The sequence below is a fragment of the Hippoglossus stenolepis genome, chromosome 2, assembly GCF_022539355.2.
Source record: "Hippoglossus stenolepis isolate QCI-W04-F060 chromosome 2, HSTE1.2, whole genome shotgun sequence".
In the NCBI taxonomy this organism is placed as follows: domain Eukaryota; kingdom Metazoa; phylum Chordata; class Actinopteri; order Pleuronectiformes; family Pleuronectidae; genus Hippoglossus; species Hippoglossus stenolepis.
Window position 1 is genome coordinate 18,068,072 of NC_061484.1, and position 17,846 is coordinate 18,085,917.

Sequence of the window (17,846 nt, forward strand, 5' to 3'; positions counted from 1 at the left end):
TCAAGCACAAAGGCTCTGACAATTTTTAGAGTTAAATTTTCTTATTTTCTTTAAAGTTATGAATAGAGTTTGGTCAAATGGGAAAACATGAATGGAGGAGGGTTTGGAGAAACCACAACAGTGACCTATTCCAAAACACCTTCTGTTCACAGTCTCGTGTTACGCTGAAGGCTGCAGATAAAGCACAAGTCAAACCCCTATGCTGGTATGATTACATGCTGATGAATACATATATTCTTCCTCTCTCTCTCTCTCTCTCACACACACACACACACACACACACGATCATGGAAGTTTTGGTTTGGTGGAATATTCCAAGTCAGCAATATTGAAGTGTGAAATCTTTTTTTGCTCACCAGGATATTTTAAATTTCCCATCACTACTCACATTATCATGCTCGGGAACCCAACCCATGCACGTGCATCCACACACTTGTGCACTCACACACACATACACACGTGTATCTATATATGCACTGTCTCTCTCTGTGAAAGACAAACTCACCATGTTCACACTGCGTGACTGCCCATGTGATGCTCATCCTTGTCCTCCATTTAATTAGACAAGGGGCCGTGTGAGCTATTCTGGGAGAGAACGGTAACTTTGTCGGTCGCTCAGCTGAGGAAACATCTCTAATGGCAAATTAGACCTTATGGCCTCTTTCTGTTGCCATCCAGCTCCCTTACCTGTGGTTGTCACTGTCTGTGTGTGTGTGTGTGTGTGTGTGTGTCTGTGTGTATGGAGTTCATCCCTCTGTGTGTGCAGTTCCTGAGTGTGTACCTGTGTTTTTCCACGCATGTTAGTGCACACAGACCAAACAGGATGTGATCTATCACTCACAGATCCATGAGAGTGGCGCACAGCGAGGGATGAACACGTTAGTGTCAGTTGCAGACGAGGGAGACGGGCAGAGGAGAGGAGTGATGTGACTGTTATCGATCCTGCCTGGTAATTACAGCACGATTTATTACCAGAGAGAGAGAGAGAGAGAGGGAGAGAGAGAAGGAGGGAGGGAGGGAGGGAGGGGAAAGGGGGAGTCAGAGAGAGAAGGTATCATATTTAGTTTGGGGTTGTAAGTCAGGTTTTTGGCGAGAGTGAACAAGGTCAGAGAGAGAGACACAGATGGATCACTTTCCCCCTCCCTCCCCTGTGTGCTGTGTGATCTGATCACTGTTGTGCTTTCTGACATCCTCCTCCGTCCTCTCTCTCCCCCGCTCAGTCCTGTCCTCTCTTTTCGAAATTCTCAATTAGATGCTGATTCCATCCAACACAAACACACTGTTTGTTGACCTTCCCATTGCACTGTGACATTTTTTTTCATGTCAGAATCATCATCACTTGTTATCAGGGCCTGAGACACAGTGTTAATATGATATGAGACCAAGGTGCACACTGTCACTACCACGAGCCTGCCGGTGTTTTGTGGCTTGTAAAAGTGTGGGGGTGTTGGGTTGTTTACCGAGTCGTGCGAGCGTTAAGCCTGATCTTGTGGGTCTGTGTTCACATTTATGTGTGTTTCTGTTTGTGTGGAGGCAGTAGTGTTCCTGGATATGTCAAAAAACTTTGTTCTTGGTGGTGAACCACATCCTGTCTTTCAATGAGTCTCACAGAAAAACACACACGTACCAAAACACACTATTACGATCCTAACACATATGTCTGATTGAACTGTTTTTTTTTCCCGACCAACAACTGTTTTGCAACTATGGACTAAATGCTCTTCATTCTGTTACATTAACACATCTGACCTGAATGGTACTCAGTAGAGTGCATATATCTGCAAAGAGCCACCAGTCCCCTGACGTTCAAATAAGCTGCACCAGATTTCACACACACATAGATATCAGAGTTTTTTCATCAATTTCCATGTATTATTTCCTGGGAGAATGATGATAATGTGGAAAAACCTCACAATGTCAAACAAAGTGTAAAAATATTGCTGAATCCGCCCCCTGATCCCGATTGCAGCATATTGACCCTGACCAATATCGCATCCGTCCACCAAGTTTCGCGTAAATCCCTCGAGTAGTTTTTGTGTTATCTTGCTTATAAAACAAGCCAACAAACATCACCTCCCTGGTTGAAGTAATGATCCATAGACATCGTGAAAGAATATTGTGAATAAAAATGATTTCAAGCCAATAAAAATGTTTTCCAATTTTTTTTTGGGAGCTTTACATGTGTACACAGTCCAATACTCCATCCATTCCTTATCTATACCGCTTACCCTTCGAGGGTCGCGGGGGATTAGCCAGAGGCAATCCCAGCTGAAATTGTGCGAGGGGTAGACCTTGGACAGGTCCCGGAGAAACCCCATACAGACTCTGGGTGAATGTGCAAACTTTGCACAGAAACATTGTAATCTTATTCCTGAGAGGCGACAGTGCTAACCACGACACTTTTATAAATTTGGTGCCGCCCACTCTAAATACTTTTATTTCTTTCTATCAAAGCAGTGCATCGTGGGTCTGCCATATGGGACTGTACAGAGGGAAGGATTACACTAAAGTCAGAACTTTATCCAGGATTGTTAAAAGAAGAACACAGTTGATATCAGACTATCGTCTGCTGGTGTGCATTGCTATGGTAATCCTGCTACTGGCAGCCTTCCAGTCACAGATTGATTTTTGGTCCGGTTATTCTATACACTACACTCAAAGATGGAGGAAGAATATATCTTCCTCCTCTCTCTATGTGTGTGTGAGCATGTGTGTGCTGCCGTGCATGTGTATCTTTAGCCTTATCAATCTGTAAGGGCTGTATTGATTGGCCAAAAGATATTTCCTCTAATGTGCTCGCGGATGAGGAATGGGAGGAGGAGGGAGGTTGGGGGGGGGCGACAGCTTTCACTTAGCCTCCGAGCTCTTAGGAAGAACATCTATCTGTCAACGTTTCCAGGCACGGGGAGGGGTCAGGAGTGGGTAGGAGCAGGAATCATTAAAATAGCAACAGCATCAAGCAGCCAGCACACCTTAGCGGAGCTCGAGCATGTTGTTGTTTACACTGTGGGAGGCAGAGAGCTGATGCATCTGCGAGAGCTGCGAGTTTGAGCAATAGATCCTGTCCTTTGTGGGAACAGCAGCCAGCACAGGAGAGAATCATTATCAGTGCGAGGGCTCAGGGTCTAGTATATGTTGTATATGTGTGAAGTATATGCAACAATCTGTCCAATGTTTTGTTTTGTTTTTAATTAGGGGTGGGAGGTGGGGGTTGACTCCTGGGATGATGCAGCGCTTCGTGGTGATAATGTCTTTCCCTGTTTTTACACCCGAGCTCCATTTGCTCTCTTCAGGCCTCTAAAAATCGCAGAGCCACCATTTAGCTCTCAGCGGGGAGAGAGGAGAGGGGGAATCAGTCGCTCCTCCTCTCTTATCTCTCACTTAACAAAAGCCTCTGATGAAGACAACAAGCGTCTCCCTCGGCCTCTCTCTCTCTCATGCTCCCGCTCTCATTCGTCTCTCGCTCTCCTCTGTTTAACAGGCAGGGAGCTAGTTGAACATGGCAGCTCTGACACTTTTCACATCTCCTGTCCTTTGTTGTGCGTGCTCACATGTGAGTGTGTGAACATCTGTGCGTGCATTGTAGTGTCTACCACAGGCTTGCTTGTGTCTCCTGCTGTGTTTGTGCGTTGTGTTCTTGCACCAAGGCCTGTGTGTCAGTACGCAAGTTTGTATATTGTATGTACGTGTACATGTACACACACGTGAACACACTTGTACATGTGTGTGCAATGTGCATGCATTCTGTCCTTCAGCTTTCTCAGGGGCCTATTGTTTTGTTGTTTGCAGCTACAAGAGGCTTCGTAATTATCTTTTACAATTAGCACAAACACACACTCTCTGCAGCCTGCACTGTAGCCTATGTGCAGCTGTCTAGTTTTCATCTCTGGCTTATTGTCTCCAGCTAGCTCCATAGCCGAAGTGGTTCTTAGCTTGTAATTTGGAGGAAATGGGTGAACAGCCTCTCTAATTACACTTCACCCACTGACACTAATTTACATACAAACACAATCGCACTCCAATCCGAACCTTCATTATCTCTGGATTCCATTCTGTAGGGCACGATATTCTGGCTGTTATATTTCATTCAAGCTTTGTTTTGCAGGCACCACTGCTAAGTCATTACACTAACTGAGAGCCACAAATAGAGACATTCCCAGAGATGAATATGACCCGAGAATGTCTAAATTACTCCAACTACGAAGAGATGAAGTAAAAAAGACTCTACCAGTATGAAAATTGGTTGTTTTTTTCAGTGCTCTGTGTTCTTTAAGTGCATTGTGTGTGTGTGTGTGTGTGTGTGCGTGCGTGCGTGCGTGCGTGCGTGCGTGCGTGCGTGCGTATGTTTGTGTTTATATGGGACCCATGTGCTCAAGGTGTAAATTAACCTTTAAGTTTTGGCTGAAGTGTCGCTTTCTGGAAATTTAAAAAACGTCTTTTAAAGTCAATGCTGCCAGGTGTGGCTAAGACGTGCCTACATCTCTCTCTAGTACATCGTCAGCTGTTCGGTTGAGTTGAAGCGTAATTAATTCTGGGACAGGTTGGCCCAGGAAGACTCCACAGATTGGAGCCTTCGTTTCCAGTCTTTCATATCAGCCTCCGAAGGATGAATTGAAACACAGCAACAGACTTCATAAACAACAAAAACACAAACGGCATATCATTAGCTAGCTAAAGCTAAGGTATCTAGGTTGTCTAGCTATGAGCGACTATACTCAAGTAGCAGCACACACACTTTTACGCCCCACACAGGCCATGTTCAAGCCATAAATGTAGATCTCTTTATAAATTTGGTAATAACTGCGTTTATGCATTTCATCAAAGACCAGTGATGTCATTTAGTTTACAGCTGTAAAATCACATTTAAGTGAGCACTATCTCTTTAAAGTTGGATGGAGCCTCAACAACACTCTCAGTGAACCTGTTGGTCTATTACCGAGAAATCAGACATTTTCTTCACACTTGTGGCTCCTTTTCTCCCTCACATGCACACGCAGGCACACACACACACACACACACACACACACACACACACACACACACTGAATCAGCTCTATTGTAAAGCCATTACAATGTGAATGAGGGGCCCACCAGCTCCATTGAGATGTGTGTGAGTGAGTGTGTGTCAGTGCAAATGGGTTAGGGAGATTGATGAACTAGTAGCGAGGGGAAAAGGGGAACAGCTAATCAAGTTAAAACACTGTATGATTGACAGGCTGTGCTCGGGTGAGTGACACCCATGTGCAGCGGGGCCTGATCCATATGAGGGAACCCGCATGAACAAGTGTATGTGGAATACTTGATCGTGAAATGTGTGTGACAATGTGCTTGGTGCATGTTCCCCCTCCCTGTGCTGCTGCTGCTGCTGCTGCTGCTGCTTCTTCTTTCTTTATCCAACAACATGCGCACGGAGCTGGAGAGAATCAGCAAGGCGCGCCATTAACTTCCACCGGTGCGTATCCGCGTGTGACATCCCTCATCCGGCTAACACCACCTAACGGGCCGTGAGCTTTTACCGGGGCCCCGTGATCGCTGATGCCCGAGAAAGAGGCTGTTTGTGTCAATCAAGCCGAGACGCCTCCCCTTCTGTCTCTCCCCTCTCCTCTCTCTCTCTCTCTCTCTCCTCGGTCGCCTCCACTTGTGTAGGCACTCTTTAAACCGGAGCGTTTACGCACGGCACTCAGACGTTCACACACGAGCCCGACACCGGCGCTCCTCCGTCTCCGCGCCGCCTGATCTCCACCTCGGAGCGCAGGGGATAAAAGGGACGAGTGGGCGCAGCCGGAGAGAGGAGAGGAGACAGCGGGGGGAGAGTGAAAGAGGGAAGGAGAAGAATGGTGAAAGGGGGGAGGAGAAGAGCGGATCATTCCGCCTGGCCGCCCCTGCTGCTCTAGTGGAGGGTGAGGAGAGAGGGAGGGGGCGAGGGAGAGGAGAAAGAGAGAGAGAGAGAGAGAGAGTGGGGGGGAGAGATGGCACAACGCTTCAGCATCCAAAACACACGGGAGTGGTGCGCCACCGAGACCGGAGACCCGGAGCCCACCCGAGGCAGCGTCGCGTCCACCCCTCCGCCGTCACGCCTCCACCCCGCACGGCAGCGCCTCAGCCTCGGCTAAAGGTAAGAGGACGAGTCGGTGTTTGTTTCTCCACGGAAACTTCGGTTCGGCTGCAGGAAGACGAGCGAGGATCGAACAAGTCGTTAGTTTGCGTTTTTCATCTGAGACTTAACGATACGGACAGACTGTAAACTGTGAGTTTTCCTGCAGTTTGAAGTGTTTTTATCACGAGCTTCACACATCCAGACCTCATTGTTTATCTATGTAAGAAATATATACTTTTAAAAAGGAATTATTGCAGGTAGACTCAACAATTAATTTTATTATGAGAAACATTTAGATTTCCCATTGTCTCATTTAGATCTTAATTTTAAAATGCTTGATAAACTTTTTCATGTTGCCCTGCACACAATGTGTGCTTAAACACGATTTACAGACAATGCAAACTAAGCTTTTTGAATTTGATTTATAATATAATTTAGAGTTGAAGGCCATTTCTTCAAATAACAAACCAAAACTTCCATGTGGTAATTCAATTCCAGCGCCCCCTTGTGGCTCAGAACAGTGAGACACATTATATGGTAACAGGCTCACCCAGGACTCACCTTGTGTCAGATACAGTTTTTCACCTGCTTTGAAAACTTAAAACACAAGTTTGAATTAAATCATCTGAGCCCATTTTGAGACTGAGTAAGTTTTCTTGGCACATGAGACAGTATTTTGTGTAATAAAACTAATAAAAAACCATTAGAATGCAGTTTGTATTCTTATTGAAGTACCTGTGTTGGAAAAGGTACAAACAAAATTCCTTAAGAGTTCTTTTACTCCTCTTTTTTCATTTTCTAGTATCACATTTCAGGTCTGTGATGTCTGGAGTCCCTTCTCTGTGACCTTCTCTGAGCGTGCGAGGAACGAGCAGAGAAGGATGGGGGGGGGGATGTGAGGAAAGACGATTGATATTCGAGCAGACAGAAAGGGAGAAAGAAGTGTGCAGAAAGATAGAGGGAGAGAGAAGGGGAGAGTGAGACACAGAGAGAAAAAAGATGCTCTGGGATCTTTTCTTCTCCCTGGCTCCCGGCACATACATTAAGATGCTAATCCTGGTCTTTTTTGTCTCTTTCTATAATTCATTGCGTTTTGTTCCTCTTCTCCCTGCTCTTTTCCCTCCGTCTCTCTTATTCTTGTAGTTTTCTCTCCCGCTTGCCATTTCCTCTGTACTGTCACGGGCTCCCCCCAGATTAGCGCTCCTGGCAAAAGGATTCCAACTCTAATTTTGTGGTATTTCAGATGATTAGGTTCAGAAATAGGACAGAAGTGCAGAGAGTATGGCGCAATTAGAGGAATTCTCCGTGGAGCTTTATGGGACTGATTAGTTGAGCTCCCATCCACCCCTCCACACGGCCATGTTAACGCACAACCAGCTGTTGTTTATTTGCGAGGATGGACTTTTGCGTTGTGTTTGTGCTTTTAGCTGTGATGTCACTTTGTGTGTGTGTGTGCGCGTGTGTGTATGTGTGTGTGTGTGCCAGAGGTTGGATAAGCCCCAAGGATGCAAGTTGTTTTCAATCAGCTCTGTAGTTACCAGCTGTGCCCTCACATTCCCCAGGGTGGTACAACCTAGACACACACACACACACACACAGGCAGGCAGAGAACTAATGCACACTCTTCAACCTTGCCCAACACATTCACTCTTTCTTCTTTTCTCCTTGTCCTCTTTCTCTGCAGACATTCATCATCACTCGCTCCATATCTGCGAGGGATTCCTCCGTGAGGATCCAAGAAGAGTTTGTCTTCGACCGCGTTTTCCTCAATGACGACCTTTGTTCCCCGACATCCGGCGCAGCCCCCTTCTCCATCTGCCATGGTGACATGACCCACTCCTGAGTGGCTCTGCTGCTTTCTCAGACACACACAGACCATCTCTCGGGCTCGTCAACCACCTCCCCGAATTATTGCAGTCGCTCTCAAGTCTCTATCAAACTAAAAAAGATATCTCCTCCGCCCACGCGCAACACCTCTCCCAGTTTGCGATGACGGTGGCCGTGCGATTCCGTCGCCACTTACGTCGGCTCCTGCTCCTGCTGGCCACCTGCTGTCTCCTCTCCCTCCTTCTCTCTGCTTACTTTCTCTTTACCAACTCCTCTCCTTCCATGCAGCTCGGACAATCTCCTGAACCCGCCTGCTCCCAGCCCCTCTCCATGTCTCCGTACCGCCAGCTCCCCAATCCGTACCCACCCAACCCACCTCACACGCATGTACACACTGACCCAGTGGTGCTGGTGCTGGTGGAGTCCCAGTACTCCCAGCTGGGCCAGGACATTGTGGCTATATTGGAGTCGGCGCACTTCCAGTTTCGCATGGAGATTGCCTCAGGGAAGGGCGACCTTCCGCCGCTGACGGAAAAGGGCCGTGGACGATATTCCCTAATCATTTATGAGAACCTGTTAAAGTATGCACATGCAGACACATGGAACAGACAGCTGTTGCATCAATACTGCACTGAGTTCCGAGTGGGCATCATCGGTTTCTACCGCTCCAACGAGAACTCCCCTCCTCTCCTCAAACTCAGAGGCTTCCCGCTGGTGTTAAGGACCAACCAGGCACTTTGGGACTGTTGCGTGGTGTCTAGCTCCCCCCTCCTCCACCTGACCAAGCCTGGCACAGACCGAGGGGCCTTACCTGGGGAGGACTGGACCTCCTTCTCCTCCAATCACTCCACATACCAGGCTGTGCTGCACGCCCGGGCCAAGGAGGGAGCTGGGGCAGGCAGCGGTGATAACCCGGGGCCAGGCTTCAGTTTAGGCCTCCAGGCCACCGTGGTACAGGACATGGGACTGTATGATGGCGTGAGGAGGGTACTGTTTGGCCAGGGACTGGGCTACTGGCTCCACAGACTCATCCTGGTGGATGCCATCTCCTACCTCACAGACAGGAAGCTCACTTTGGGTCTGGACCGGCACGTACTGGTGGATATAGATGACATTTTCGTCGGGAAGGAAGGGACACGCATGAACGCCAAGGATGTGAAGGTATTGGGAGCGATGGGTGTGAGATAATGTGCATTAGAGAGAGGGTGGGATAGAGAGGATGAATTAATGTTGGGTCAGTGGTGCTAGATCAGATATGTCACTCTGCTATCAACATGTAAAACTGCCACTGATGGTTATATTGAATGGTATACCTGTAAGAAATCAGTCCTGTGTGTGTGTGTGTGTGTGTGTGTGTGGGCTTTACTCTGCCTCCACCTCCTGTCGGCATAATGGACATGTTTTTAGCTTTCAGCGTCACAGACCCAGAGGCTTCGCTGCTAATAACACCCACGACTTGTCTACAAAACAAACTCAAGAAGCAGAATATGACATTAGTTGGATGAGGCAGTTGAGGGCGATTTGATTCAGCGAACGTCAACCATCACATTGGTAATGTTAACTTTTCCACAACTTGCAATCTGCTAAAAATCAGGCGTTCACAAGTATGTGCTTCAACAACACCAGTTGGAAATAATCAATTTGTACTCAATCAGCGCTCACTATGATAATCATGACATCATCATTTCTGTAAATAATTATTTATATTATGAGAAACTGCTCCCAGTAGACACCAGAGTATTGAGTCTTATTAAATGCTGTGAAATAAGTTATACATAGAAAGGGGACATCAGATGACTGTATACCATGGAAAAGCTTAAATTTACATTGTAAAATATATTTACAAAAATCCAATTTTTTTATGTTCTGAATGTTTTAACTCATTTTCAGTATGAAAAACAGTTAACTAAACTATAATACAATCGAATATTGAACATAAAAATAACGTGAATGGCATTTACTAATAGTCGTGAGAGCTCCATCCCAGCATTATTAGCCTGCACATCACAGTAGTGCACTGAAGTAGACTGGACATAAATTACTTAATAGGTCTGTACTCTATTTTCTATTTTTCCATTTAGTCAAATTAGATTTAAAAATGAAGTGAATGAACAAATCGTATACAATCTATTTTCCATTACTCTTCTTGATGTTTTAGGTTTTTGTCCTGTTAGTGTTTCAGTATTGGTATCAAGATATTTATGCTGTTGTCATCACAGTTATAATTATTATAATTATAATTTTGTTACCCTGAAAACACTATGTGATGTTGGAAGATAAGGAATGTTAACTTACTGCACTGTAAGTCTGCAGAGAGTAAAGATTTTAAAACGTTGTGTATTTAAATAGATTTCAGCCCAGGCATGTGTTGACTGAAGGGGTTTTTGTAAAAGCTCATGTGTGCGTGTGTATGTTTAACGTCTCCGTGTTGTTGACTAAGTGCATATGTGTTGAGGATACAGCGAGAGGGCATTTACCTCGAATGGCGCTTAAGCCAGAAGTAAAGAGGCCGTTTAAGGGGGCAAAGAAGTGCAGTGAAAGAGAGCAAGAGGAGGGGCACGAGAGAAAGAGAGAGGTGGTGAATGAGCCAGTGAAAAGATGAATGGCACTTATTCCTCTTTTCCCACGTTCCCCCTCTCAGGGAAACTAAAGGAGAGTCAGCCCCGCAGGCCGCCTCTCAAGACGTCCATTGTTTCAACGCACACTTGCATCGGGCAAACACACATACACACACAGACAGACGTGCACCTACACACACACACATAGAGAAAGAGGAAAAACTTCATTTCTGTGGTTTAGTGATGTTTTTTAAGAGAAAGGAAAAAAACAACTCCGTTTTGCTGGAGGGATAAAACGTGACAGCTACAAGGAGTTTAGTTTGAAATCTGTGATCACATTCTCCCACTTCGTCGTTAGTCTGAGCCATTCAAGGGAAACAAATTAGGTTTGGTGGGTTTTCGTGTGTGTGTGTGTGTGTGTGTGTGTGTGGTAGGACTATAAGACAGGTGAGATTCATGCTGCTCTGCGGTGATGTGCGTGCGCTAAGACTTGAGGCATCTGCCGGGCTCACTGGATGTACATGATAGGAAAGTGTGTGTGATATATGTGTGTGTGTGTGTGGGTGTCTGTGTGTGTGCGAGTGTGTGTTTGTGCGTGGGTGTTTTTTGAATCAGTACTTTAGATTAGATTGTCACTTTCCGTCAGTGGCTGACACCCGTCCCATCAGACACTGGGGGGGAAAAAAAGATGAGGCACCTGTCTGTGAAACTCGAGGAGGGGGATGAGAGAAATGGCGAAGCTGAGAGAACAGGAGTGCAGCGAGTGGTCAAGTGGAATTCCACCCCTGAATATAAAAAAGGGGCTCGTATCCAAAAAGGATGAAGGAGTCTATATTCACACACAGTCACAGAGTGCACACACACACACACACACACACTCGTGCACGTACAGATTCACAAAAATGAGCACACACACGCACTCTCTCTCTAGTTTGAGTTTTCATTTTAAGTCTGTCTGACTCTTCAGCTTTGTAGCATAAATATACATGAGGATGAACCAGCGCCATAACAGAAGGACAGGGAGATGTGGATGGAGGAAGCAGCAAGTGAGAGAGAGAGAGAGAGAGAGAGAGAGAGAGAGAGAGAGAGAGAGAGAGAGAGAGAGAGAGAGAGAGAGAGAGAGAGAGAGAGAGAGAGAGAGAGAGAGAGAGAGAGAGAGAGAGAGAGATGCCATTTGTCACGCTCCTTCCATATTTCTACTCGCGTTCTCTGCTCCAGGATAGTTGGCAATCACAGAGAGGAAGATCTAGAAAAAGAAAAAGAACAGGAAGGAAAGAAGTTCGAGGGTGAAGAGAAGGGAGGAGAAGGTGGAGTGTGGCGCTCAGGGGGGGGGGAGAGCCAGCAGCCAACTTTGCGATTTCTGAGAAACTAAATGCTGGAGGGAAACGGGGGGGGGAGGCGGAGGCGGAGGAGGGGAGGTGCAGGAGCAGGAATATGGTGATTTGTAGCAGCCGTCCCCTCAGAGACGAGGAGCCTCAGGTGGAGTTGTCGGCTTACACTTTAAACAAGGCTTATTGCAAGTGACGAGTGTGCACGCATGTGTAGATTCACGATCATGTGCATCAACCAGCTTATTCCACTGTGATCTCTCCTTAAAGTCTTTTATCTTTGCCGCGACGCAGAGGGTTGTTTGATTAGTAAATCACGTCAGTTCGTTTTCAGAAGGGCCCATAAATGGAAGTATCTCCCCCTCTGGCAAGATGTCATTGAAAAGCTGTTGAAAGGATGACTCATGATGACCAGGCGTCAAATATACATCTAGCTCGGGGTGAAGGTGGCAGCTGAAAAGATGGATCTTCCCGTCGTTAAAAAGATGATTGCTTGTGAGAATTCAATGAGTTATTAATCATAAAAGAATGATGTTTCCACAGAGTCAAATTGAAGCTGTTAAATCTGTCGGGCCCTGATGATCTTAATGGAGTCAAACAAGTAAAACTTAACTTAACTTTTAATCAGAGTAGTTGTGGTTATGTGTTCATCTGCGTTTGTTTGTTAGTTTGCAGGATTAAACAAAAAGTATTCAACCGTTTCCCATGAAAGAGAACCCAACAGTCCCCTCATGAAACCACACTTAAATACACTAGATCCAGATTTTTATTTGGATTTGCATCCAATTGCGCACACTCATAAGTATCAGGCCCTGAAATAACACACTGCAGAGATCGTGAAACAAACATTCCTGGATCCACCCCTTCAAATTGTATCTGCGCCAAAATGTTATGGGTTATTTCCTGACCGGTACCGCATCCCTCAACCAAGTTTCATGGGAATCCATCTTGTACCTTTTACGTAAATCCTGCTAACTAACTAACTAACTACCAGATTGACAAACAAAACAAAAAAACAGAACCTCCTTGGCGGAGATAAAAATCAACGTCTGAATATTCTCTGTATTGTTCTAAATATTCCTCCCTTATGCACAGTTGCACAGACGCCACAGCACAAAGCATAATTATGAATGACACACAAACTATGTGAAAATGTAAATCCTCCTCTCATCCTCTCGTGCTCCAGGAGCAGCTTATGTGGAGCGCTGCATCAAAGTATGTAACAGGATGTGTTATTGACCAATTAGTAGGACAAGGCGTTTGCAGTGCCACTGTTATAAATCCCTTCTTACCTCTGTGAAGCCAACATTCAATCTCCTGTTCTCCCAGAGAGAAGAAGAGAGAAGGAGTATGACACAGAGAGAAAGAGAAAGAGAGACAGAGAGAGAGAAAGAGAGAGGCCAATTAAAATGCCACCCTCCTCCTCTCTGCACTCTTCATTAGACTCACCCCACGAGTTCATCTGGTGACAAACAATACCTACACCCCCCTCCTGTCTGCGCACACACTCACACGCGCTCACACACAGCTGTATTTCCTCTATTAAAATGATTCACAGGGAGGCACCCCGCCGATGACATTTCTCAAAATGAGGGATGATGCCAGTCAAAAACTCCCATCACTGACGCGCCCGTGTCGGCGCTTGTGTTTTTTAATTCATGCGTGTAGGCTTCGCTCCTCTCCTCTGCCTTGGAGTGGTCATTAGGCGGGTGTCTGATTCTCATCTTCAGATCCCTCTTTATCACCTCCCCCTTTCTCCCTCTCCTCCTCCTCCGCTCACCTTCCTCCTCACCCCCTCCTCGGCTTAGTCATTGATCACTATCTCCGGCCTATTTGTATTCCTTCCTAAACCCCGTCTCTCAAGTCGTTCTCACTGTTTTCCTTCCCATGGTGCTTTCTGAAGCCGTGTCATCTGAGTTGAGAGGACACACACGTTAACTCAAATATACCCCTTTTACACCAGAATCAGCAGGTACCCACACACGTATTTTGAACTCAGGTAAATACAGGAAATTAACTCCTCTCCAATTACCAGTAGATGAGTTTCCTTTTTTCTTTCCCCCGCTGTGTCTTCAAAACTGAGAAGCTCTCTCCCCTCGCTGTCTTGCCGGTGTGGCATCTTGCACAATCCAAATTAACAAATCGGTACGTTGCAAAGTACACAAATGATGTCGTCAATCAATATGCATCATCACGTCATGCTGGAAAAGGTGCAGCGTCATCGTCTAGACTGTCAAAAAAAAAAAGAGGACGATTTGCCTGTTTAGTGGGTGACATGTTTCCATCGCTGCCAATCGGAGCCGCAGATGATAAAAAAAATGTTTCTACTGCAGAGTCAAAGCCAGTTTCCCATTAATTATCAATGGCGACCCACCACATTCTATACTTCTCCCTCCAGTTTCATTTACACTTCTCATAATAACATAGGAGATCTCTCACTTGGTGTGTGCAGCGCTGTTTGGTGCTCGCTTCCGCTGTCGTGCGCATGCACATGCACCCCCGAGATTTAATATATTCCGTGGGATTTTTGACCAGTGGGAATGTGCATGTGGAAGCAAACCAAAATCTCTATGCACTTATTTTCCATTTGAAAGGAATCTATAGTAGCTCAGTGAATACTTCATATTACCCCAGAATCTCTTTGTGTTATGTGCAATTTCCCCCAATGTTTTTGTGGGCTTAGGTTAGATTAGCCAATGACGAAATTTCGTACATTTTGCCTATTTTACATTGTGAAGATCCATCCCCTTCTCTCCCTGCAAAGGGATAATTGCTGTGTCTGTGGAAAACATGCTCCGCAGACGCAGTGGGGCTATTTCTTTTGTGCAAATTCATGACTTTGTTTAATTTGCCAAGTAATAATTACTACTTTCATGTGGCCTAATAAGCCATAAAGTCCTATTTCGCCTCCGAGGAGAGAACGGAAAAGCCTGTTTAACATCTTATCCAGTGAGAAGGTAGTGATTTTACATACAGAGACTTCACCGTACTGCAGAATGTAGGACTATGAGTGACTTTAACAGATAATAGAGTGGGGACGTATGAAATGAAGAGCAAATGTTGAGGCTCAAGTGTTTTTGTTCATGTGCTGATGATCACTTGGTCTGGAAATGACCTAGAATTGAAAGAAAAAACGGAATTACACAATATGGGAAAAGTTCTGACGTCACTGAAGGTTTTCAGCTTAGCAGTCAGTAATTTATTGTGCAGACCTACTTAGAGTTAATCTTTAGACCTAATTTAGTGTGATGCATATTAAGTCAATGCAACTGAGCTCATTCCACATCCATTTATTACTTTGCCAAATGCTATTACAGAAGTAATGAAGAAAAGATAGTTGAGAAAATAGTTGAAAACCAACGGGGAGATGAAAAGGGAGAAAAGGAGACGGCTGCATTCAAACTTCTCCTTTTTTAATTCGTCGGACGACATCATCCATTTAATACATGGCAGAGGCCGGCACTTCTGATAAGGAATTAGATCTAATCTCTGTCTCTGTATCTTATTTGGATTTTCTCTACAACCACTCATCTGGTGGACTTCAAACACAAGTTTTTATCTGGATGAGTGGTTGTGGGGAAAATTGACAGTCAGAGATTCCACCTTTTTTTCCCACCGTTTCAAACTGTAAACTCTACTCAGCTCCTTTGCCTTTTGCCATGGTAACCACAGCTTTCTGAGCTGAGACGCAGCCCTTTTGACGACATCACCGGTGACATCACCAAAGGTCACGCTCCACGGGCTCTGCACCGGTGGGTTTTTAAAACAAAAAAGAGCAAAATAGACGCCATGTAATACAACAGAGGAGAGCTGGTTATTCTGCGACCATTCACCTCCCTCTGATGTGAACCAGTGAAATGATCACAGTGAGCCCTGCAGGGGAGAAGAAGTCCGACGGTTACACTATTAGAAAGAAAAACAATGAAATTAACATACACTACAAAAAAGACAATCACTGCAGTGTCATTGTAATGAACACTCTAAAGAAAGCATCCGTCAAAAAGAAAATTATCCTAATAACTTTTTTGTCAGCGCTCTTGTTTTTACTCGAAATTAATTCGGAGAACGTGGCAGCGCGCCACGCTTTTCTGAGGCAGGTTTTTTTTTTTTCGGCGGTCACAGCAATCACTGAAACTCAAAAGCCTTGAGGGGCTGCCAAGTAGAATTCAGTGTTAAGTGTAGCAATGCCAAAGCAATCACAAGTACCTTGGATCCTTAAATGCAAGTGAATAGATGAATTTGTGAAATTCTCCAAACTATATATTTATATAAATGTTTTTTTTAAAGCCATGCTGACTGGAACCTGACAGGCGAGAATGGAAGTGAGACAGAGAAGGAGAGAGTAAGCAAAAGGGAGACTGGCATTAACTGGCAAAGTGCTTCTCCTGCTCATCAAATAGAGATGCCTGACCCAGTTAAATTTGCTGGCCTGGTGTTCATATTACATGCACACGTAGAAACAAACACATGCAGTCATGTAGAGAAAATCAAGAACTTTAACCTGCTTTTCTACGAGACTTTAAACCCTGCCGACCTCACATTATTTTCTCGTTCGCCTCAACCTGCCCTCCAATCTCTTTTCACGTCAAAATCCCGAGCGCAAATAAGTTCTTTTATAATTACTTTTGTTATTTTAGGTCTCCCAGCCAGGCTTAATGCTGCGAGAAGAAAAGAAAAACAAACCGTGCGCAGAGTGACAGAATGGGGATATGGAGGAGAGGTGGTTGGTGGAAAGGGTTTGTGAAAGGCACTGAATGCCAGCTGTCCAGATGCCTGTCTCCCATCTGTTTGAACCCCAACATCTAGCTGGCACCTCTTCCACTTCTACACATGCAAGGACAAACACACACACACGCACATATGCAAGCATGCACACACACGTTGTTGCTTTCACGCACACAGAAACAAACTGGCAGTGCTTCTGACACCAGGCAGCTGTAGGATTGGGCAGAGAAATGAGGGCTATCACTAACGGCTAATCCCAGTGTGTGTTTACCTTCATCGTCGGGATTGTCAAGATCTCTCACATGCTACACAGTCCCACCTCCTGCTAATCCAAATCCTCCCCCCTATTCGTTCTTATGGCGTATCTCTTGTGGTTTAAAACTATCTTCAGCTCTGAGCTCAGTATCCAACGGACAGATTGGATCCACATTGCTTAAAGCCCCCCCCACCCGTTCCCCAAGATCTGCTGCCGCTACTCTCTGAAAAAAACAGCACGGGGACTTCATTGCCCCTCAGAGTCGTGGTTGTAACACATGTTTTCCTGCGAGATGTCTACTCCCTTTTTATTGCTGGGCATTGATTTTACCTGCAGTGCTTCCTCCTCATGAGGATCCAGTGGTGGTGGTGGTCTCAGAGCTCAGGCCTCAAGTTTGATGACAGCACACTGCTTCAATTTCCCCTGCACAGTGTTTGGTTCAGTCAGATGTTAATAATTGATGTTCTCCGCCAAGGTTATGAGGTTATGTGTTAGCCCGTCCGTTGGTTTGTTTGTTTATCGGCAGGATTACGCAAAAACGAATCAACAGATTTCAACAAAACCCGGTGGAAGATGGGACACGGGCCAGGAAAGAAGCCATTAGATTTTGGGGCAGATTCCAGGATTTTTTCTTCCCTTTCTTTATGCTGTGGTTTAACATTTGCACCCAGGGAATAATTCATTTATCTTGCTGAAAAAAATGTGGCATGTTTAGGGAACTGTTATCTATGAGTGTGTGTGAGATTTGGTGCAGTTTGATTGAATTTAAAGGTGCCTGTAGGTATGCGTTCTACTCAGTGCCCTTTATCATATTTTCTGGAGAATCTTTGCACAGGACACACTCACAAACTCAGAGTAGCCAAAATAAAATGGAAATGCAGAGATTTTAGGCCGCTTTGATAATCTGAGAGGCCCTGATATCGGCTTTATACCTTATACTTAATCTCAGGTTTGCCAGATTCATTTGATCATTTTATTAATTTCTAAAACCACTGATCTAACGTAAACACCCACTTCATGCTGTAAGTCAGTCTGCAGGTAATGGTTATCGTTTA

The 17,846-nt window shown here is 45.3% G+C and overlaps 1 protein-coding gene across 3 annotated transcripts in view; it reads left to right on the plus strand.

Annotated features, from left to right (window-relative positions):
* Nucleotides 1-5,954: 5,954 nt before the first annotated feature.
* The window catches only part of ndst3 (N-deacetylase/N-sulfotransferase (heparan glucosaminyl) 3), a 43,026-nt gene continuing 31,134 nt past the window's right edge, over nucleotides 5,955-17,846 (plus strand). For 2 of the 3 annotated variants that reach the window (XM_035184707.2, XM_035184689.2), the window contains exons 1-2: nucleotides 5,955-6,115; nucleotides 7,782-9,085. In XM_035184707.2, the coding sequence (XP_035040598.1) occupies nucleotides 8,087-9,085 (999 nt within the window). In that variant the 5' untranslated portion in view covers nucleotides 5,955-6,115; nucleotides 7,782-8,086. The other variant, XM_035184697.1, reaches the window with a different exon arrangement.